Source organism: Mus musculus, chromosome 14, assembly GCF_000001635.26.
Source record: "Mus musculus strain C57BL/6J chromosome 14, GRCm38.p6 C57BL/6J".
Lineage (NCBI taxonomy): Eukaryota > Metazoa > Chordata > Mammalia > Rodentia > Muridae > Mus > Mus musculus.
In genome coordinates, this window is record NC_000080.6 from 73,134,977 (window position 1) to 73,159,463 (window position 24,487).

At 43.6% G+C, this 24,487-nt stretch overlaps 1 protein-coding gene across 17 annotated transcripts in view; it reads left to right on the forward strand.

Moving 5' to 3' along the window:
- Positions 1 to 3,768: 3,768 nt before the first annotated feature.
- Positions 3,769 to 24,487, forward strand: part of Rcbtb2 (regulator of chromosome condensation (RCC1) and BTB (POZ) domain containing protein 2) — a 45,311-nt gene continuing 24,592 nt past the window's right edge. For 3 of the 17 annotated variants that reach the window (XM_006518382.4, XM_011244892.3, XM_030247593.1), the window contains exons 1-4: positions 7,736 to 8,212; positions 16,557 to 16,639; positions 19,339 to 19,432; positions 19,855 to 19,918. In XM_006518382.4, the coding sequence (XP_006518445.1) occupies positions 19,877 to 19,918 (42 nt within the window). In that variant the 5' untranslated portion in view covers positions 7,736 to 8,212; positions 16,557 to 16,639; positions 19,339 to 19,432; positions 19,855 to 19,876. Of the gene's footprint in view, positions 4,125 to 7,486; positions 7,618 to 7,723; positions 8,213 to 8,265; positions 9,425 to 16,556; positions 16,640 to 19,338; positions 19,433 to 19,854; positions 19,919 to 23,411; positions 23,470 to 24,487 lie in introns of those variants that run through there. The other 14 variants (XM_006518386.3, NR_033185.2, XM_006518384.2 and 11 more) reach the window with 14 other exon arrangements.

Below are 24,487 nucleotides of genomic sequence, written 5' to 3' on the forward strand. Positions count from 1 at the left end.
TCAAGTCACTGACCTTGGTCAAGCTTAAGATTATCCTGTGTAAACTGAGGATTGTATCACAGTGCTTACTTCATGGAGTCACTGTGGGGATTAAAGCAGGTCACATGTGGTGCCTTGTACCTTAGCCCAATGTCTGACACACAGGTGCACACTGCAGCTATGATCATTATTATTATGACTAATTGCGCCTGTACTGGGTATACAGTAGGTACCCAATGGATATCTGTTTCTCTTTAACAGGGATTCTTTTTGCCGTGGTCCCAGATATCAGACCATTTCCTATGTACAGGTCATAGCTGACTTCTGTTTCAGGACTAAAGTAGTTCAGGGAAATGGAAATACAGAGAGATGGTTTTGGAGATTAGACACTGAAAATACCAACCTTTTGCCCGAAACCTAGTGTTGTCCTATAATCACAGTCTCTGTGGTCAGAAGAAAGTCATGAACCTACCCGTGCTGACTACTTGGCTTTAGCACCAAAGCATGATCCTTCATCCTGCAGGACACACAGCCAAAGGGATCCCCAGACCCTCGAGAGACAGTCGTGGGTATGGGGATAATCATCCCCCAGGCTCAAGCACTGAATGAGGAGGGGTTAGTGGAGTTCTTTAGCTCAGTGGTTCCTCTGAACTTTTAGGCAGATGTGGAAGACTCATCTGAACCATGAACTAGTTCAACGTCCCTCACTAGAGGAGGAAAACAAGGACTCATGTGAGCTAATGGCGACCAGAAAGACTGGTTAAACAGGGTCCAGGACCTTTTGGTCAAAATAGAAGACCTTTGGCCATAAATGCTAAGGAAAGAGAAAGAATTTCAAGATATTCAACACTGGGTGTCACTGCCAAATTCTAATCAAGGATCAGTCCAAAAGAAATACCCATCAAATTCTTAGGAAAGTAGGCTGGGGTGAGAGATCTGAGAGGGACATTGGCTAAAACCATAGGGCCAAGTGGCATCTCACCATACTTTCCTAGTTTTTCATTGGTATTGTTATTTTTAAAGACCGGGTAACCCTGGTCTTGCTTGAAGATCAATATGTCCCTCAGACTGACCTTGAACTTAGAGTGATCCTCCTGCCTCTGCACTAACCCTCTCGGCCTTGGTTTCTTGATAATAAAAGTCCTGCCAGTTTGTCAGTACCACTGTGACCTGTGGACTGGTAACTGATTCTAAGGTACTGATTTTACCCCTCATTTCCTCTCTCCATTGCTCTAATGTCCCCTGGCAGAGAGTCAGCAGCCCTGTCACTGATGATGCTGGCACAGAAGACAGTCTGCACATCAGCTAGGCAGCTCCGGAAGACAGAGCCAGGAATTTTCTGTAGTCTTTCTCCCAATTTTTATTTTGGAGCTCAGACCTCTCTCATGGAAATTTATTTATTTTTGAGACAGGGTCTCTCAATATAGCCCTGGTTCTCCTGGAATTCACCACGTAGATCAGGCTGGCCCAGAAGTCACAGAAATCCACCTGCCTTAGCCTCCGAAGTGCTAGGAATCAAGATGTGCAGCAACATGCCTGGCTATTTATTTATTTGAGACAGGGCTTCATGTAGCCCAGACTATCCTCAAATTTGTTTATAGAGCCTAGGATGACTCTGAATTTCTGACCCTCCAACGTCTGCCTTTGAGTACTTGGATTAAAGCTATGACCAATCACAGCCAGTGTACATGGTGCTGGAGATCAAACTCAGGGCCTTGTATATGTGAGGCGAGCACTTTACAAACGAGTTTCTTCCTAGGCCTCCACATGAATAAATATTTCAAAGTATAAAAATAATTAAAATATCCCTTCCGTTTCTCCTCCCTTTGAGATGTACCTGCGATCATCAGTCCAGAGTGCACTTGGAGCTTTGGAAACAGGATACTCGGCCCTGCAAATGTGATGGGCCATTAGTCCCATGGCTGCTTTAGTGACTTGGGTCTGAAGCACCAACTCCTAGTTTTGACCAAAAGCAATTTTGAGATGCTCTTGTGCCTGGCTCGGAGGGTCTCCAGTTTCAGCCTTCCCCTCAGGTTTCGGGTTTGCTGCAGTCCTCTCTAGACTCACATTGGCTCAAGCTTGGTTGGCGTGGCTGGTTGGGTCATGTTCAGGGTTTTGTTTTTGTTTTTTGTTTTGTTTTGTTTTTGCTGTTAGAGAGAAGCCCCTGGAAGGCTTGTGTTTTACCCCTGATAAAACTTGAAGGCAGTCTGTTTCAACTTTCTGGAAGCCACAAGAATGCTCTATGGTAAATTCCTGAGGACCACTTTACTGGGGGCCTTGAGGGTAGGACAGGAAAGAATGACAAGGTTGTCTTATGGCCCAGAGATCGCTGGGCTGCTGTAGTTCTACTGAGGTCAAGGCCACATCTCTATTTGTAAGTAGGGATGTAATTTCCAGTGTCATTCATCAGGTGAACGGGTGGATTTATCTAACTAAAGCACAGACCAGCAGATGACCTGTCTGGGAGTTTTGCCACATCCATACTGGCTGCCCAGAGTGAACTATTGCTCCCGAGAGCTCTGACCTGGCAGTGGACAGAGAAAAGCTTGTTCTCAGTTTCCCTGCCCCTGCTGAGATATCACAGCTCTCTGAAGAACCTAGTCAGGCTCTGAGAGAACAAGAGGCGAAGGCTGGAGACGAACTACATGAGGAAGTACCTGCTTGATCAGTACTCTGTCTTTTCTGTCTCAAAGCTATTATCTGGGGTTCGCCTGGACTCCTCCAACCATTTCTTGGTTTGCTTCCCTACACCCACCCCCCTTCTCTGCCACTCTCCACGCCCTCTGGGAACTGTCTTTACTCATTCCATGTCCTTCTGGTGTTTACAACTTCAGTACCAAGTCCAGGAGAGCAAAGTAACCACCTACATTTTCCACAGAAGCTGTTCTAATGCTATTAGGATGTGGGACATGCAATGCTGGCTCGGTGGCCTTTGTCACTGTGTGATGGGCTGGCAAGATCTGTCACACAGAGTCATTCTATAGAAAGAAAGGTTTTGTTCTGGAAGCTTTGCATTTGTGTGTGGGGGACCGAGTATGCATGGGAATGTGTAAATGTATTCATTCAGATGCGTGTGCCCCCTGATGCATGTATGAAGGCAACAGTAAGCCCCGGGGACCTTTCTCTACTACTCTCTACTTATTATTACTTGAGGTGGGTCTCTCTCTGATCCTGGAGTTGACTCTTTGGCTAGACTCTGGAAGTAAAACATTCTCTGCCTGATGATCATGCTACAAGAAAATCATGGTTACCAGAAAACAAGGACTCATTTTTTACAAAGTCTTTATTTTTGATCTGGGTCTTACTATGAAGACCAAACTGGCCTTGAACTCATAGAAACCCATTGCTTTCTGACCTATGACTGCTGGCATAAAAGGCATGTACCACTATGCCTGGCAAAAAGGGACTTTTACGATGAAGCTATGTATTGGGGGAAACATTATAAGTAACATAAAATAAATAGGAATTACTTGGAATCATACTTTTACAACTTTATAGAAAACTTATGGGAAAGTAGAAATTAGCCAACATCTCATCATTGAGAGAACTGCTCGATGTTAAAGTCACTGTATTTCCAAGCAGGTTTGAGTGTAAACGTGCACTTGTGTTTGACTGCATGTGTGTGGTTCTAATGGTCTGTATTATACCTGTCAAGAAACCTAGGTACTTGTATTACGTGCGTCACCAGGCTGTTCCATCCTTCCATGGTAGGTTCCCACACAAGTCCTCTTGCGACAGAGGAAACTTGGTGACTGGGTGATGAGCCTGTCTCCAGAAGCCTCCTGTTTACTTCCTGGTCTATGGCTTGCACCAGTCACATGCCAGCCTTAGACACTGTCAAGAATGTCCCGGTGTGATCAACTCAGAAGCTATGAATTCTTCTCTATGATCAGCTGAATTACCATGTGAGTAGAAATCGGGGATCTCTGAAGGAGAGATTCCCAACATTTACTGAGTGCATGGATGTAGGCACTGAGCATCAACAACTATCAATGTCAGAGAAAGAAACAACCCTACTTACTTACATGACACAGTGGAAGGAGTCACTGCAGCTGCAGAAACGAGCTTGCCAAAACCAACCAACCAACCAACCAACCAACCAACCAACCAACCAACCAACCACTAAACAGTCAAGACTCCGTGTGGTGAGTATGTGAGGTGTATTCAGGGAAATTAAACTTGGGAGAAAACAGAGGGGCAAGTAACTTGATTTCTTCAATTAATAAGTTGCATGGAACAGAAGAGGCAGGAGATGGAATTTATAGATTAAAGGGGGAGATGTGAGGATTATAATACAATCACTGTGTCTGAGTTCCTTCCAGGCCCAAGTCAACCTGCTAAGGAATCGTGGTACTTTTTAAATACTGAGGACTTAAACCAGGACAGAGTGTTGGATGGCCAAGGAACCAACGTTAGTTTTGGTGGGTGTGATGGATGTAGGCACTGAGCATCAACAACTATCAATGTCAAAATAATATTTTGATTAGAACTTTTAAGATTCTTTATCTTTTAGAGCTATTCACTGAAATATTGGTAGATGAATAAGATGTTTCACTATAACATGATGGTAGGGAGAAGAAAATACTTATAAGACAAGGTGGGTCACACAGTACTGACTGTTAAATGAATCTCAATTTTATTTTCCTGGTTAATTATTCTATTTTAACATTTTATTTTTTTTACTTTTTCCTAAAATTGATAAGAAAAAGTGTGGCTTTTGATCTGCTATGCTTTAATTTACTCAAATATTCTATATATTTATCAGATAAATATATAGGTTATTTCTCGAGTGTGTTATATGAATGGTGGTGTCTTTTCTTTTTCATGTGTTAGAACCTGGTAGCCAATTACAGAGTGGGCCTGTCAGATGTGCTTAGGTCACAGGGAAGGGATGAGACTCCAGGGAGCTCCCTCACCCTGTAGTTACAGCAGGACAGGGTTAGCCTTTCCACAGTAAGGGGACAAGTGTGGTCTAGAGCAGAGAGCAAGCCTTTAGCAGACACCAGGTCTTCTGATGGTGTCATCCTGGCCTTCTTGACTCCCAAAAATGTGACACTGAAGTTTTGGTGATGGCAGCGTGAATGGACAGATGCCATGTTCTCCAGTTATAAACAACGCTGTAGTGATGATCCTTTGATGTGTTTCCATGCCAGGAAAGTCCTGACCGTGAGACTGTTGAGGCAAAGGGCAGACTGTTTACCGGAAATGACTTCCTCTAACAAGCTAAGCTTTGTTATATTTTTAAAACATGTAGGTAACCCCAGGCTTTCAGCTCGTATTCCATTGGGTTTGTGGATTCATTTTAGAATAGACTCTTTCCTAAGGACAAGGGTCTTCACTTTGCCTTGCCCCTGGGGAGTTTTAGTTCTCCTCGCTGATTTTATGTTGACTTTGTAACTGGATATCAGTCCATTCCTGATGACATCCACAAACGCCTTTGATTTTAATTTCAGTTCATTTCCTAAATGTTTCAAAGTATGGTTAGGTCAGGCCCAAAGTGAGAAAAGTTCAGGTGGTGTTTGCCCAGAGATCTGGGGTCCCAATCCTGCTGGTCTTCTTGTCTGAAGTCTCTAGATATACATACTAAGCAAAGCATGCGAACGAGATCACTGTTTCAGGCTTGATACAGGCTGATGTTAAGCTGGTGCAAATTAGACCACAACATTGTACTATAAACATCTACAATACTCAGAGCCCAACCTGCCTGTTGAAATCTGCTCTGCTCGTCCTAGCACCCCACCCACAATCTCCGTCCTTGTTCTTAAAATACTGGGAAAGGCTACTTTGGAGCACACCACTGGCCAGAAATTTGTACAATCATTAGTCAAAGAGCATTTTGTTCAGAACCCTGCTGTTTCAGGCACAAGGAAGAAAGAGCTGAAGAAACTAAAGCGTCGCCTGCCCTTTTGGGGGAGGGGTTCAAATGTTTTCTCTTTCCTCCAGCTTTACATAGAGCAGTGAAAAGGGTCACTCCCCAAGCCTATCACTAGACAGGTACCCTATGAGCAGACAGTATGCTACCCTAGCTCCGTGACAACTCTGCCTTCTAGGACAGACATCCATAAACGCCTCTGAATTGAACTCATCAAAAAATGAAACGGGGTTATCTATGATGGTGCATGCCTACAACCGTATCTGAGGGATTGGTTGGTACGAAGAGTTCAATGTCAGTTTTAGCCATTTGGTCTCAAAATACTTTTTGTGTGTATAATTGCGTCACCTAAAGCAACTGCTTCAATTTCAGGTCTCTTGGTCCATCGTCATCATATGCCATCCAGGGTACCATGGGGATGCAGCAACTGTATCCCTGTACTTCTTAGATATACTCTTGTTTGTTCGTTTTGTTTGTTTCTTCGTTTTGGATTTTTGAGACAGGGTTTCTCTGTGTAGCCCTGGCTGTCCTGGAGCTCACTTTGTAGACCAGGCTGGCCTCGAACTCAGAAATCCACCTGCCTCTGCCTCCCGAGTGCTGAGATTAAAGGCGTGCGTGTGCCACCACCCCGGGCTTAGATATACTCTTAAGAGGTTTATTATTGAGTGAATATAGCCACTTACTTTGAACAAAAGGACTGTTGAATTCTCTATCACTTTAAATGGCTAACCAAAACATGCCTACTTCTTTGACTTACTTATAAGACTAACTTTCTTACATTGTAACATATTTATACCACTGAAACAATCCCTGCATTGATCATGGTATTTGTTGTTGGATCCTATTTGATGACATTTTATTTAGGATTAAAACAATATGTCATCTTTGTCAGGTTTTATCAACATGCTTTGTGAGATATTAAACAGTAAAATGCTCTATTTTAAAGGCAAAGATTTTGGGCCCATAAATTATTACGTGACACACCAACCTCACACTTTTTTCTGGCCTTCCACATCTAGTCCTAACTTCATTTTCTTTTCTCTTTAAGCCCAGCCCATTGTTATAATAAGTTCACAGACTGTTGTTTAGCCTAAGCTGAACTTTCAGCCTCAGGAACCGTGAACTTGCTCAAGACAAAGAGGGGATCAAGCCCGCCTCTTCCAAAAAGCCCTTTGTGGATCCTGTGACCCAGCTTGCAGTTACACTGCTAAGGCCTTCATTATCTGACCCACTTTTTAAAGTCATTTGGAAAGAAACCACATGGTCAAGAGGTAAAAGAAGCCCTGTGGAATGAAGAGATGGATTTGAGTCATCTCTAATCATATGGCCCAAGGCAAATTACCCAAATCTCCATTGTCTTCCCCTAAACTGATGTGTGTGTATATATATATATATATAAACACATACATATATATGTGTATATATTTATTATATATAGCACAATGTTTTAATGTATGTATATAATGTGAGGGCAAAGATCAAGCAAGAGGAGGAGGGATGGAGGCTACGATGTTTGAGGCTAACTTGGGCTAATACAGAGCCCCTGTTTCAAAGCCATAACATTATCTCTTCTCTTAGGACTTTCTAGTGCACACTGCTCATAACTGTAGCCACTATGTAGCATAGCAGCCTTCTTTCTGAGCTTGCTCCTCCTAACTGAAATTTGATCACTAGCCCCACAGGCTCCCTTCTCCCTAGTCCCAGTAACCACCTCTCTACTTTCTGTTGGTGCGACTTGACTTTTTCAGTGCTCCTTAATGAGATCCGTAAGTATTTGTGCTGTATGTCTACTTTGCTTAACATCCTCCAGGTTCATTCCAGATCGTCCCAGGTGACAGGATTTCCTTCATTTTAAAGTCGGACAGCTCTCTGGGCCCTCAAACAAGAGACAATGAGGTGGGCCTCCTGGATGGAGTTGCTAAGACTGGACTAGCGCGCACAGAATGCAATTAGCCTCTTATTTCGCAGCAAGCAGGAAAACCAGCGCCTTTGAATGTAAGACCTAAAACCAGAGAGACACAGCTTCCCCGAAATCGGGGCACTAAGCTAGAAAGCGGGGTCCAGCACAGGGTCCCCAGAGAGGCCAGGGTCGCCGATCCCGGCCGAGGAGGGAGGCGGGGCGCAGCGCGCAGCCCCCTCCCTTCTCTTTGTCCCCTTCCCCTTCCCTCGCTCCCTTGAACTCTCTCCTCCTCCTCTGGTTTCTCTTCTCGCTCCCGCGGCCCCCTCCTCCCCGCACGGCTGAACTCGAGCTCAGCCCGCCAGGCCGGGCCGCTTCAGGGGGAGGCGCCAAGTGTCTGCTGTTCTTGGCCCCGGGCGAGCAGTCCCCGCTGCCGGGGAGCGGAAAGGACGCGCGGCGCGGAGGTAAGCCTGCGTGTGGGCGGCAGGCGCGGGTGGGCGGGCGAGTCCCGGGGGCGAAGGCCAGGCGGAGGCCTCACCCTGCGCCCGGCCCGGTGCGCAGCCGCTGCGGGGGCAGGGCGCAGCGCCAACCCACCCGGGCCGGGGCCCGGCGCGCACGCGCGAGCCCGTGGACCAGGTCGCTGGGGTAGCTCTGGGTTCACGTCCCTTCCCGGGCCCTGGGACCGCGTAGCGGTGCGCATGCGCGCAGGCCCAGCCCGGGGTCCGTTTTGTGCGTCGCCCCGAGGCCACGGCTGTGGGGTTCCCGCTTCCAGTTGGGGGAACCCCTGCCCCTGGTGTCTCCAACCCTCCCGTGCACGCGGCGCGAGCTAGCGGTGACGTTTCCAGGACTTTCCGCTCTTTCCCGCCCGCAGCCGCCTCGCCGACCCCATGGCGGCACACGCTTTAGGCCTTTGGTCCCCGAAGTGGAGGGATGGCTGGGAAGGCCTGGCTGTCCTAAGGGTTTTCAGTCCTTTGGGCGTTGCTGAGGCCGGAAGTGGAGGAGTTTAGAGGTGAAAAACTTTTCCCGATGCCCCTTCTTGGCGGCGATGGAACTTCCGCCTGAGTTGAAGCTAGGCTTCCAGCCGCCTTTTTGCCTTTCTTTACAAGGTAAAGATTTAACTCGGACTGTAGCAGAGGACACCGAGGTGCTGCTCCCTTGCACACCCTGAGATTGCCCTGGCTGCACGGACTAAGCTTGGCCACATTGGGCCACTTGACGAGTTTGTTGTGACAATCAGAGAGATTTAATAAATGTGGCCACGTTGGGAAAGGGAACAAAGAGAGGTTCAGTGACCCAGGACCCCTTAGAGGCCCTAACTTGAAGTTTAGGTTTAAATCGTGAGCAAGGGGTGTATGTGCAGAGTTGGCCTGGTCCAGGTTTGGTCCGGCCTGTCACTGACCCATCCTGTCTCGTCTCGGCTTCAGTCACAATTCCTTGGAGTCCAAAGCCTGATACCTGAACGGAGAGGCGAACATGTTTCTCTTTAGAATTATCTTCCATCCTGATAGAACGGTTTTGGCGATTAAAGCCGAGTAAAAGAGACCGAGTTCACAGTCCTGTGGAACTTGGTTCTTTAGTGCATTCATGTGATGGTCACTGTTTAACGGTCATTGAGTCCGCTCTGTATTCGCACCTTCCTAGTAAAATCTGTCACCGTATTGGACAATGGCATGCAGGTAAGTCAGTTTCCAGGGCTACTATGGAGACTAGCAATGCCATAACTTCTGTGCTCTCTAGTCACGTGGTTATGAGTTAAACCGAAAAATCCCGATACTTTCAACTCTTACCTATACACTGGGAAGAGCAGTGACACCTGTCACAGTGGCAGTGCTGTAGGACTCAGGATGGAGCATCGAAGTATTCCCTCCTAAAAGGACTTTCCATTCACCACAGAAAATGAAGAAGTCAGAATCTTTCATATAGGAAAAACTAAGCAAATAACCTCTGCAGGTGTGCTCAGAAAAACTACGTAGCCAACTTTCCGTATCCTTATATTCTGCAACCGTGGATTCAACAAATCTTGAATTGGAAATATTAAGAAAGACCCTTGACTGGACATATAGAATTTGGGGGAGGGGGATTATTATTAACAATAAAATACATCAGCGTTTTAAATTTAGTTTTTTCTTTTAAGACGTGTACTTCACTGGCTCCGACTGGCCTGAACAATGTGTCAGGGTAGCCCAGGTTGGCCTGGGATTGAAGAGCAGCTTCAGCTTCTCCAGTATTGAGGTCACAGGCACCAAGCCTGGAAGGATAGCAACCACCCACACTAGTGTTAGTCCTAGGGCTGGCTGGAAGTACACAGGAGGGGGTGTGCCTGGCTGCATGGCACATTGCTTCTTTTGTAAGTGACTTGAACATTGACAGAGTATAGACTTGCTGGGGTTTGGGTCCTGCAGCAGTCTCACTCTACTCTGGCTTACTGTACCTTAATGTCCCCCGACATGAAGTCATGGAGATGACTAGTGTGATGCCATGATTTCAGCGATCCCTAGAGGTGGTTTTATATGAGCCAGACAAATGTAAGCGGCCATTGGCTGTAAAGGACTTAGAGGGGACATGGATGAAGAGGGACTATTTTAGGACATGAAGTGTGTGGTTCCCTTGAGGTCTTTCATTTAAATGAAGTAGATCAGACACTCCATGCTCAGGCACGAAAAAAACTATTATTCTTACGGTATACCTGCAGGGAATGCTCTTATTTCCCTTTGTCCATTGGAGATTATCATATTTAATTTCAGCTTTAACAAAGCTGAAGAGAAGTTAAAATGCCTAGTAGATATTGCTGTTTTCAAAGTTTATCTGATTTGATTTATTATAACAAATCAAAATTGTTGGGGAAAGGATGCTGGGAAAAGAATCATGAGTGTGGCAGAGGGGCATTAAAGTCTCCGTCCAAGGCTGAAAATAAGTGGGAATGCCCCCTTACGCAGATCAGCCCCCCATCTGTAAAGAATATTCATAATGTCTGTCATGGGATGCTTCAGGTGACTCTTCTCGCTTCCCTTATCTGGAAGAAGCATGTGTCTCTTTCAGGTGGTGACTTCAATCTGAAACATGATCTGAAGGAGATTGAAAGTACAGTAGATCATTAAACATCAGGCTGACACTCGAGTGTGTGTTTTTAATGTCTTCAGCTCTACTCATCTAACCTGAGCTAATGTACATTGTTCTTCCCACCCCCAGTACACTTTTGAGCTAACAAGTGCTGATGAATGATAGCTAAACTTGAGTGTTTTCTATACTGTGCCAAGTGTATAAAAAAGGATTCCCAAGAGGAAGCAAGTGGAGGTCGAGGATCCACTGTATTCAGGAATCATGTTGTTGAGCCAAGTCTTTAATAGGATAATAGTTACCTCATCTATTAATACCTATTTAAGCATTGCATGTATAAGAAATTACCTCTCAAATGGACTTACAGATGGCTCTCTGTGTCAGCTCATGTCACTTATGGAGCAACATAAAATATATTTTCCCACTTGACGGTGACGTTTTGTCATCAGTGTTGAGCTCAGTAAACCAAAGACTACCTCAGCATTGCTGGAGGCTGGTTTACCCTGTGCCTCACTGAGAAATTTGGAAACCAAACAGACAATGACAACAGCAGTTATGTGCCACCATCAGTGCACTCCTTTCCTACGCACTGGGTGGCACTTCCCTTGACAGTGCGCTGGCTTTCCCATTGCTCCTGCATAGTTCTGTCCACCTGGCTATCCACCCTGGTGCACCTAGCAGCTGACTGTTAACATTATTTTTATTCGCTAGATGTAATTGTCATCTTGGAGGCTTATGCCTCTGTCTGGTAAGCTAGGTCTAACACTGAAGCTTCTAGCTCCATACAATTTTATTGAGGCCTAGACTGTTTTCAGCCTTTGAAACTGAATGTTGAATAAACTCACCCTTCCTAGTTCTTTCTGATTGCAGGCTGGCTGATTCAACTCAGGTGTTCTGGCTCAAACACCCCTGAAAGCTGACTGTTTCAATCTGACTTCTCTCTGGGCCACTGACTGAATTGTTGTGCTTGGCCTCATATGCTTGGCAATATGTTCTGATCTTCTGTCTCTTCTCATTCTGTCTTGTTCTCTCTTCGCCTATTGCTTGTTCTCTCTGCAAACTGTAACTCTCCCGGTAGAGCTGCCTCCTCTTCTCTCTCCCTCCCCCTCCCCCTCCCCCTCCCTTTCTGCTGTTCCCTCTTAGGTTCTCTCTCTTTCCTCTCGTGAGTTGGGTGTATTCTGTCTCTGACTCATTCTGTCAAATCTTTCTCTGACTCACTTTGTCTGCCACTCAATTAGAAGTCATTTTCTTTTTTTTTTTTTTTTAGAAGTCATTTTCAAAGATGGGTGCTTCTTCTAGAAACTAACTTTACCTTCATTGTTTGGGACTAAAGGTGTGTACTAAGAGCATGTCTGCATTCCAGCCACAGGGATTAAACATGCATGCTAAAGACTGAGCCACACCACAACTAGAATTTTTTTTTCTCTTTCTCTTTTTTCTGTAAATAGCCTCAGGGCCCACAGTTTGATCAGACATCTTGCAGCAGTCAGGTGTCTTACTGTTCTCATTTGTGACTTCCAGCATCTCATTCAAGAGGAGCTGAATTATAAACAATGCAGTTGACCAACTGGGGCTGTGTTTTGTCACTTTATATACTTACATTACCTGTAACTCGGGGATGACACTAATAAAAGGAAATGATACTGTTTGATTACTCTGTGAACACGTGTGGGGACCCCCATGGTCATTCACTTTGTCTGCAGCTTCCTTACATACTGATACTGTAAACCCTGCTCTCCTGCACCGCCTGCCTTTGACTCAGTAAGGAGAATCTCAGATGGGAGAACTTGCCAGTAGCATTGAGTTCTCTATCACAAGGAAAATGCATTATGTCCCTAAAGCCTGGCTTTAGAGCTGATCCCATGGAATTGAATTTAAAAGCAAATCTTGGATTTCTCTGAGGAATGCCTCCTCTTTTTAAATTTTCTTCTGAGATTACTTCTCATAGATAACTATCAGCGTTTAGAAGCCTCTGGTCAGCCCTTAGCTCTTCAGGCTGTCTGAAGCACTTGAGAGGTGGCTCTTTCTGTCTTCACAGTTATGTTCTTTTACACCTTTGTTTCCACTCCCTGGAAATGCAGACAGTAAGACAGTATTAGTCATGTGACTTAGGCAAATGAACATGTGCTCCATCATCACCTTAACTCCTCTGTGTGTCCCTTGTTTGTAAGTAATGTGCCACGCTGTGCTGCAGACAACTCCTTAGTAACGATTATTTCACTAACAGTGAAACAGCTTTGTAGGGGTGCGAAGTATTCACGCTATTCTCTTAAGGATTAGGAGGGGATATGCTGGTCATGTTATACTCCTTTTGTTTACCAGTCTTCAGCTTTGCTGTTACTAACAGTGTCGAAAAAGCCTACAAAATATAACATATTCAAATGAGGAGTTGTCTGTCTCAAACAAGGATAATTTAGAAACAAGCTATCAAACTATACAAGTTTAAGAAAACAGCTGGAAAAAAATAGCAAAACGGATGACCCTAGTTGATACTCATTTGGCAGTGAACCCAGGGCTCCTGGCTTTCCAGCTATGAGCCTTGGAAAGTGGACACAGGGGCAGGAGCTTCCTCTGGTAGAAGGTCTTCCTTCCTCATCTTGGTTTGTATCTCAAGGAACAAACAGTGACATCCCATAATGTTATTTTTATTATTTTAAACAAAATGAGGAGATGTAGAGGAAACTGTTTGCAGAGCGTACTATGGACTATGTAAATAAGCCAAGTCATATAGCCTGCTATGGAGTATATAAATAAGCTGTCATATCACCTGCTATGGAGTATATATATATATGAGCCATGTTGTATAGCCTGCAGGAGCTGGAGGATGAAAAAGCAGTGAAATTCCATGCGGTAGAGTAGTAAGGGCACCCACTGTGGTCCCCACTGCTGGGACCAACTTACTGTAGGTGTGACACTGTTACTCTGAAGAGTTGTCCCAATATGGATATCCACGTCTGCTCTGGTCCTTCAGGAACACTGCCTTTCTTTACAGAAAAGGGGGACTCCTGGAAGCCAGTATAGAGCAGAAATAGAGAGCATTTGTGTTATCCTAGCATCACCGATATTCAACAATTTTTTTTTTTCCTAGCTCAGATTCTCCTTGCCAGGCATTTAGAATGTTGTATTGTTCGATCATATTAATTTGTTTTTAAAATGGCAGAGGGAATCTTGGTTTAGAAGTCATCATTATCAATATTCTATGAAATTCCTGTGTTCATGGTAAAGGTAGAGTCACAATGGCGGTGCTCTTGTTTTAGTGTTGGTTAACATCATCCCACTTACAGACTGGCCATGAACTGACAATGTAGCTAGCTGAAGATGGCCTTGAACTCCTGACCTTCCTAAGGACAGGGATCGTAGGTGTGTGCTAGCACAGCGAGCCGATCCTGCTGATTGGAAAAGTGGTAGTATACAGATCCATTGTTACAATTACAAGGGATCTTTTAACTTTGGCATCACCTTCATCAAAAGATTTTCTGTGAGAATTCTCGTCACAGCCTAGCCGTGAATTAGGTTGTCATGCGCAGTACATTAACTGAGGATTGTTTTCTCAGTGCCCTTAAACTTTATCAAGTGGTCTGTTACACCGTTTGTATTATTTTGTGATATAGTGGTTTGTTCAACATTGCTAAATCTAGGAAATTATTTTTAGAGGTTTATTTCTAAGTGTGTGTATGTGTGTGTAGGTTTGTACATGTGTGAGAGGGTGCTTGTAGAGATGGAAAGAGGCCATGGGATCCCTTGCAGCTGGAGTGCAGACAGTTGTGAGCTGGGAGCCAAGCTCTGATCCTCTGGAAGAGCAGAAACCTGCACTCTTAACTGCTGAGCCATCTCCCCAGCCCCTAGAGAATCTATATTAGTTGATTATGGTATGTTTGTGCCACGGGTTGTCAGTCTGTTGGTAGATTCTGTTCACCCCATTTTTTGTTTTTGTTTTTTATTATTCCTTAGGGTTTTTTCTCTGGTTTGCTACTACTGCAGGCTTCATCTTTTTAAAACTGTGAAGTCATGTTAACCACATTCTCTTTTACATTGAAATAGTATGGAGTGACATAGGACTGTGATGGACAGAAAAGCAGAGTAGTATAAACAAAGAGATTCACTGTCTCATGTAGGAGGGGTGAGAATTATTTCATAAGATGATGTGTTAGTCAACATTGTGTTGCTATGACAAAATGCCTAAGGAAACCCTTTAAACAGAGGAAAGGTTTACAGCACAGTCTCAGGCCTCTTGCTTTTGGCGCATTCTAGTTGGAGCCCATGGTAGAGCTGAATGCTTATTTCATGGCAGCCTGGAAACGGAGAGAGGAAAAGACCAAAGATAAGATATGTCCTATGGCTGGCAAGGTGGCCCAGTGGTTAAGAGCACTGGCTGATCTTCCAAGGGACCTGGGTTCAAGTCCCAGCACCCACATGGCTGCCCAAAGCATCTCTAACTCCAGTCTCCCAAGATCCAGCACTGTCTCCTGGCCTTTTTGGGCACTAGGCCAATGTATGTTTCAAAGACAAGCATATACATAAAACCTATACATGTAAAATTAAATACATAGGGGTGTGTGTGTCACACACACACACAGAGGTATCTACCCTTCCAGGAGCCTATGGAACTAAGATTCCAGTAATTAATCTCTTGATAAGGTTGGAGCCTTCACAACCTAGTTGCCTCCCAAAGCCCACCTCCAAACACTGCTGCACTTGGGACCACACTGAACACATGAGTTTTGGGGATAAATGTGTGAAATTCATTCCATAATAATTGTGTCCATATATGCATTAAATAAATAAATAAATAAATAAATAAACAAACAAATGATGTTGCAGTGACTCAAACACTGTGGAGCTGTTTGTCAGAGTGCAGACTGACTGAATCATTTGTGTGCCTTTTACCCCTCTGTAAGTATGCCACTGTCCCTAGGTGCTGTGCCCTGTCAGTCTCTGAGGGTCTAGGGGATACAGATGAATCCTGTGATGAATATGAGCATCTTTAGCCCCTTGGCAGCAGTCAGTTCTGGATGCTGCAGCCATCTTCTCTCGTGTTGTGCCTGTCATAGCTTACATTTCCCCACAAATCTACTATTCTTTGTGGTCTGTGCATCCATGTCTTATTTAAGAAAGCTCTTGCTGGGTGAGAGGCATAGGCCTATAAACATAGCTTTGGGGAGGTTGACTCAGGAAGATTCTAAGGTTTGAAGGCAACTTGGGCTATATAATGAGTTAGTTGTTGGCCAGCTTGGGCTATACGAAAGGACCCTGTCTCAAAAACAAGCAAAAATCTTCCTGTCCATGTAAAAATGTGATTGTTTGGCTTTTATATTTCATGGGGCTTCTTTTTTGTTGATGAGTACAATGAGAGTTTATTGTGTGCCTGGATGTCCTGGCTTATGTACTCGGGGGCAGAGCAGGGGATCTAGAGTTCGATTTACATGGTGAATTTCAGGTCAGTCAAGGCTACATAGTGAGACCCTGTCTCAAAATCCAAAACCCAACTTTGTTAATATGTATTTTTGCATTTGTTTCATTGTTCACACTGTTAAAACCTTGTCTTAAAACTTATAAAAAGTATATCCAGAAGTTGCATTTTTATCATTTTAATATTTTCTATTTATGTATCTCCACTGCTATTTTTTAATACAAGACATGATACAATTTAAGAAACATTTCCCTTAACAAATAATGGATTGCTAACTTTGGAAAATTGTGTATTTTCTTTTTTTAATTTCTCTAATAGAATTTATGTGTTTATATTTTTAGTCACATTAGCTTTTTTCTGGAAGACAGCTTTACAAGAATCTAGTCGGACCAAATTTCGGGCTCCAGAACATTCCACCAACCAGGTACAGACACTTGTCGAGGGGATGCTCCTAGCCACTCTCTGTAAGGTATCTGGGATGTACACAGGAAGACTGACCCAGCAGTAGGAGCGGGCAGACCAGCTGTGGCCTTGTGACATGATCATGCCATCATTTACAAGGTTCTCGCTCGAAGACACTTTAAGTTACAAAAATGTTACACAGCAAATCTCAGAATGGTTTTGGTAATTTTGCAGTTTTGGTTAGGACACACTCGTGGTTGGCCCCTGGCCCGTGCTTGTGACTGATGGGTGGCAGGTTGGACATGCCCGCTGAGAGGGTCCAAGAGCTTGGAAGCACTTCTGGGTTTCATTCTAAGTTCTGATCTGACCAGGTAGTGCTATTAGTCAGGTTCCCGAAGTATCCTAAACTAAAGACAATGATTGTGCCTTCTTTTTATGATTATGGTCTGGATATTGCAGAGAATAAATGAAGCGCACTCTAAATGTCAGCGTTCCACACACCAGGCTTATGTTTTACAGGACTGCTGGTCACAGTAGAAGAGTCATGCAGGTGACAGAGACAGCTATAACCCCCCCCCCACACACACACACACACACACTCACACACTGCATCCCAAATGGTGCAAATTAGGGAAATCAGTTTTCTCTGTCGTAGCTGTTACTTTGACATGGTAGAAAACAAGTCTACCATCTTTTTTTCAAACAATACTAAATGTGTTTACATTATTTCATATTAGTAATTTGTCTTGAGTTATTTTTAAACTTTGACTAACTCTGGATAACATGAAATTGTTAGCATTAGAGTTAATCCTGATTGGCTCTTATGAATACTTCCCCCTTTGAATGTGTTATTTCCTTATGCTAGGCACACAGTTACATTTTTACCTGACTAGTTTAGTAAACAGAATGGACTATTATTACCAGCGTTCTTAAGGAGTTGATTGTATTTACAGTGATCAAAGAAGGATACAGCTAAGATCCTTTTTTTTTTTTTTACATAAAACTCTGAGGATTCCTAGTCACGGATGGAGGTTCCCTTGCTGCTGGCAGCAGGAGTCCTAAGGGGCAGCGAGGGCGGCTACCTCTGTTTGCTCCTTCTACCTCTCCCTCCTCCCCTCCTCCCAACTTTTCCTCTACTCTTCCTAATCATTCCCTTCCCTGCCCTTCCATCTTATTTTTATTTCTGTGATGCTGGCATTGAACCCGGAACCTCACTCATCTGCTCTCATTGAGCTACGCCCCTGAGCCCAAATCTCTTTTCTCTTTTTAAAATTTCTTATTCTAGTAAATTTGACGTTAAATATGAAAAAGGTATTTCCAGATGGGTTGAGGCTGCAAGAGAGGGGAAGAGCACCCTTAAGTGCTTAGGCCTGGGATTGTTACTCAGTGGTAGCAATGCTTGCTCTGCATGTTCGAGACCCGAGCTCTGATCCCTAGCACTGAGGTGTGGGAGGGAGCCTCAGTAGGCATGCCAGATTCTAATATAAAGACCCTCCTTTCCATAACTTGGAACATAATGTATATGTGTCATATATCCTGGTAGCTCTAGTAACAAAGGGTTGTGGTCTCCTCTCTTGAACAAGCTTGCCAGTTGATAGAGAAATAAGTCACATAGTGTGAGGCAGAACACGTGCAGAGTGCCATTCTTGAGCTTGCAAAGAGAGAAGCCTATTGGGTGAGTCAGGAGGCACAGCGGTAATGGTTACAGTAGGGTTTAAAGAAAATGAGGATTCCAGCAGATCTGCTGAAGTGCCATAATATATAATGGTGATTAACTATAGCAAAAATATTTTACCAAGTCAAATCATGTAATTTTACAAGAGAAAAACTTTAAGTGGTCTCTCTTTGGTTTTAGTTTTGGGTATGCAAATGGTCTGCCCGCGAATTTCACCTTCAGCTCCTAAGTAAGCTTCTAAATATAAGCAGGCCTTTAACACTGACTTTTCAAACTTAGAAAGAATTCATTGTCATTGTCTTAAATTCAAATTTTCTGAATGCATTAGTCTCCACTTCCAGTTGAGAAAAAAATTACAAATTTCATCAAGAACATATAAAACACTGATAAGGGGCATGGTGACATTTGACCCCCGTTTGATTATTTTTAATCTATCTTTTTTGACTTTTAGTGACGGAAGCAAACACCAGATAAGACTCTGTGATAGCAATGCTTGCAAGATGCGTTGCATTGAAGTAATCAGAGCAAGCCTAATACATTAGAAAACAGTGGCCATTACTAAAGACAGCTTCGTTTGTTTTTTGTTTTCTTTGACAGGGTTTCTCTGTGTAGCCCTGGCTGTCCTGGAACTCACTCTGTAGACCAGGCTGGCCTCAAACTCAGAAATCTGCCTGCTGCTGCCTCCCGAGTGCTGGGATTAAAGGCGTGCGCCACCATGCCCGGCTCTAGATACAGTTTTATTAAGTTGACTTTCAGAGGGCAATACTGCTTCATTTATACTGTGGTTGAACCACAGTGGAGAGCCTGCATGTCTTCCCTGGGGTTGCCCTGCTGTCACCTTAGCTCCTGTTGTCACTTTGATGGGACAGCGGGAAGTTACTAAGCAAAGAGTATTCAGTGATCTTGCTACATACTTGATAGCTTCCGTTTCAGACTTTTTGTTATTGTTGTTGTTGTTGTTAAAGTTCAGGGTGACAAAGCTGCATTCATTCCTTCAGCTGTTCATTCATTCATTTCATTCATTTCTCCTTTTTTTTTTTTTCCAGCTTAGCAGATCATACATTCTTCAGGAGCTGAGAGCTGATAAGTCTCTTCTTCACCGTGATTTGAAACTTTCCAGTCTCAGAAAAGCTGACCAAGGTGTAGAATTTTTTTTTTCTCTATCAATAGAAAAGTCATCTGTGAGATGGGAACTCCTGAACACTTCCTTGTAGACAGAAGGACCTCTGTTTCTACAGGGTGACCTCTCCAGATTTCAGGAGGATGGTCCCCTTAGGAGCTCCTGAACAGGAAAAACCATTTGTAGGGCTTAGAGCTGTTGCCTTCCATGCTAAAGGCTTAATTTTGCTATCACCCGCTCACCATATTGGGACTTCTTTTCCCTGTTAATGAGAAGTAACATAACTTTGTTTGTCTGGCACAAGGACTTCCTTTGTTGCCCCGGTGTCTCTAATTTCTTAGCCTTCCAAATGCTGAGGATACAGGAACCTGCTTAATATAGCAGTTTCTGTGTGCCTTCATGTGGCCTGGCCTTCTGATTTTACCATGTACTTTTTCCTCAGGGACTGCACAGGACTGATCCATATGGAAGAAGAAGTGCCTGGTTTCTATGGAGAAAGTGGCAAGGTTAGAACAAAAGCATGCCTTGGAGCTTCTCTGTTGCATGAAACAACCACTGTTCACACTTCTGATCACAGAAGTCTTCCTAGGAGATACTGGCAGGGTGGTGCCTGACATGCCAATACATAATAGTATAGGGACCTAGGATGTGGATGGGGCTGATGTCACCTAGGAGGCTGAGACAGGGCTTCCTGGGATGGTGGCATTTGGACTTCTTAAGGACGTTAAGTGTCTCTTCACAGATGACTGGTAAAAGGCTTTGCTTAAATAATGTTTATTCCTTTCCCAAATATTAAAAATCAAATAAAAATAGTCATAGAAGCTACGCTTCCAACTCACTGTGCTCTTTTATTCTTTCCCATCACATCTGAACATTACAGTCAACCAGCTTAAGTCAATGCAGTATCCAGTGATACTGTTTCCCACCCAGTATCCAGTGATGCTGTTTCCCATGCAGTATCCAGTGATGCTGTTTCCCATGCAGTATCCAGTGATACTGTTTCCCACGCAGTATCCAGTGATACTGTTTCCCACCTAGTATCCAGTGATGCTGTCTCCCACCCAGTATCCAGTGATGCTGTTTCCCACTCAGTATCCAGTGATACTGTTTCCCACGCAGTATCCAGTGATACTGTTTCCCACGCAGTATCCAGTGATGCTGTTTCCCACCCAGTATCCAGTGATGCTGTTTCCCACCCAGTATCCAGTGATGCTGTTTCCCATGCAGTATCCAGTGATACTGTTTCCCACCCAGTATCCAGTGATGCTGTCTCCCACCCAGTATCCAGTGATGCTGTTTCCCACCCAGTATCCAGTGATACTGTTTCCCACCCAGTATCCAGTGATGCTGTTTCCCATGCAGTATCCAGTGATGCTGTTTCCCATGCAGTATCCAGTGGATATTATTCCCCATCTTGTATCCAGTGATACTGTTTCCTATCCAGTATCCAGAGACTATTATTCCCCATCTTATATCCAGTAGATATTGTTTTGCACCCTATATCCAGTGGATATTGTTTTGCATCCTGTATCTTTTAGATATTGTTTGACATCCTGTATCTAGTAGATATTGTTTCACATATTTCAGCCTGCCTATTGATTGCTATCTTGTGCCTTATGGTAAGTTTACAAACTATATGCTCACCTCCATGAAACAGTTTAATATAGTCATTTGTTATTTTTCTACTTGAGAAAATAAAAAAGGTAAAATTCAATAAATTATAATAATTATATAAAGCTAGCATAGTGTACAGAACAGCCTGACTTTGAAATTCAAACACATGCTGACATGAATGTTATGGGTGAATCCTTGTAGGAATTTATAAAAATAACTTACAAACTACTGATAAAGATTGAGAAACTTACAAAATGTAGTAGAGGACTGACTGGAGAGATGGCACAGCAATGAGGAGTGCCTCTTGCTCTTGCCGAGGACAAGAGTTTTTGGTTCTCAAACTCTTGGTTCACAATCGTCTATAACTCCAGCTTCAGAGGAACTAAGGCCTGTTCATCTCCATGGCCATATGTCTGTCTGTCTTCTCTCCCCCTCTCCCCACCCTCCCTCCCTCCCCCCTCCCCTCCCTCCCTCCCCCCTCCCCTCCCTCTCCCCCCTACACACACACACACACACACACACACACACACACACACACAACATGTGAATAGAAAAACTCCTACTTCCTTCTGGGAACAGATTTCATAAAATTAAACAAATGAATTCACAGAAACAGCAGTGAAATTATCTTACTATATACAAAACGTTACCTCCAGAAAATCTACAAAAGGTGAGGTAGTGCATGTATTTTTTAAAGACATTGTTTTACTAGCCATGCCCAACATGATGTTTTGATTCTTCTATATAGACTGTAGTTTAAACTGAATTGTGACAGCTTGCCAGTTTGCTGTGCTCTACAGTGGATTTCTCAGTAGATACAGAGCCTGTTTGTTCCAGACCGTACACCCAGACTAACAGGGTGTATCTTAGTCTCTAATTCATGGCAGGTGAATTTCTGGTAGTATGTTTACCTTGTCATAGTTAATATCTCATTACTTGCATTTTGCAAAGAGATGCCAGCTACAGGTAGGGGCAGTGGAAAGGAGGTGAATTAAGTAGTATAAGAACTCCAAAGGAAGTGATCATGTAGTCAGGAGGGTCCCTGGACCACCTGGGAACTAAATTCCAGAGATACTGTCTTAATGATGAATATTGTGAGGCTCAGTTTCCTATATTTTCTTGCTCATGACTAGTTGTCTTAGGTTTCTGTTCCGTGAAACAACATCATGACCATAAGCAAGTTAAGGAGAAAGGCGTTTATTTTTGCGTAGACATTCACATCACAGAGCATCACTCCTCAGTGCAAGAGCTTGAAGGCAGGAGCTGATGTAGAGGCCATGTAGGGGTTTAGTTTACTGGCTTGCTACTAGCTTGCTTCTGACTTGCTTCTGGCTTGCCCAATTTGTTTTCTTATATACCCCAGGCCCAAGTCTAAGGAGACAGGTTCTTGCTTAAGATTCCTTCTTCACAGATGACCCTAGCTATTGTGTCAAGTTGATAAAAATACTGGTCAGCACACCAGCTCTTCAGACAATCCCTCACCTGACAGCGGAAGACTAAAATGTAGGCATTTCTGGAACACAGAATGGTTGACACATGATCGAGGCTCCTACATGTGATGTGCAGTAAATCTTTGTACGTTGTGTCTCATGAGTGTCCTGGAACAAAATGCTAATTTCCATTCAGCTACTATTAAATATTGTCTCCAAATAGTATATGCATTTATAAATTAAGCTATCAGTCTGCTATGTAATAGTTCCCTCATGGATTTAAAAGATGGATTTTATATGGCTGCTGCCAAGCATCTAGCTGTCTCACAGATTTGAAAAGCAATAATATACTCCTATGTCTAGTGTGCTTGGACTATTTGTGGCTACTTTGCATTAGATTGTGACCTCCTAGGAAGGAATGGTGGTGTCTTATTTTATGTCTTTAATTCAGTAATTCGATCTTACCTGACATTTCCCTGCTCAGTAGCATTTCTTAATAAATGTAGGACTGCAGATTGCATGAACCTCATTCACACAGAGGAATCTTCCTGTTCAGAGACTCATGACCTGAGTATTATGCAGATCTGTACACGTTGGTCAAGGAGATGGTTCAAGTGAATGACTTGTAGACAAGTGTTTAGGAAGCATGCTTGAAAGGAGAAACAGCTGAGGTAGTTAGTAACCAGTTACTGCAGCTTGCCAATGCATGGGAAGCAGCCATTGAGGACTCTGTGAGCGTGGTGTACTGGGCCCTGAGGGGAACTTTTTGCTCAGCACTCTGGTGTACATGCATGGGCCTTTGTTCTCCAGCACCTTGAAGGTTCTGATCTTGTGGGGTTGTGTGATCACTGTGAAGACTAGAGAGAATATATAAAAACCACAGAAGGCCACTAATAACATCTCCATTAGATTCTTTATGCCACGTTTCAAGTCTTACTCTTCTTAAAATTTACAGAAGGAAAACAAATTAAGCAGACCTCATAGGAAATAAGATTCCTTCATGATATGAGGAGGTAGGTACTTTAAAATAGAATCTTAGATTAGAATCTCACAACACAGGTCCGTTATCTGTGAACCAGCTTTCAGCAAGTCACTCTTCTTCCAGGAGACAAAATACATAGAAAGAATTCTGATTTTATGTTAAAACTCATTGATTTCCAAGTTAATATAACATCATCCTATAAAGTCTTCAGTTTCCTGAAATACCCATGAGTGTAGGGACCTAGCCCACATCACTGCAGCTCCTTGTACATGTGAGATTTAAAAACAATGCCAGATTCCAAAGTGAGGTTTATTTTTGCATGCCCACTGATACTGTTTGGCAAAATGCTCTGGTGTTTAGTAACTGAAGAAACAGTAATTACTGCTTCAGAATTGAACAGAGGGAGACAGCCATTGCTGTTGTCCCAGATATGAAAGTAGAAGGTGGCATAGGGCTTGCAACTAGCCTGAGGAAACATGGAGCAGAGAGCTGGAAATAAGGGCGTGCAGCCACCCATCAGACATTTTTTTCTTTATTTAATGAGTACTGATTGTATACAAACCTTCATTCGAGGCACCAATGGAGTCATGATGGGAGAGAATTTAGATATGTATATTTTTAAAATGTAAAAGTTAAGTATATAAGTAAAAGTGTCTCCAGAGTACAGACAATTGAAAACCACTTTATGACTTATATATGGTCCTAGGAGAGAGGGGCATATGGTCATGAATCATGCACTGTTGGGATTTTTGTGATCCCCCAAGACTATGATCCAAAGTCCAATACCCAGGACTTCAGTGCAATCAATTTATGTGGGCATGAGGTCACTGAAGTAATGAACTTAGTTAAGATGAGGTCATAAAGGTTGGTACTAATCCAGTCTGACTTGGGTGTTTCTCAGAAAGGGAATTTTGAACACAAAGATCCACATACACGAGGCCGGCAGTACAGACCGACAAAGGGAAGAAAGCCTTTTGCAAGCCAAGAAGTGGAGCCTGGAATAGATCTTTCCTGAGGGCTCTTTAGGGGCAAGCTAGCTGACACCTGGA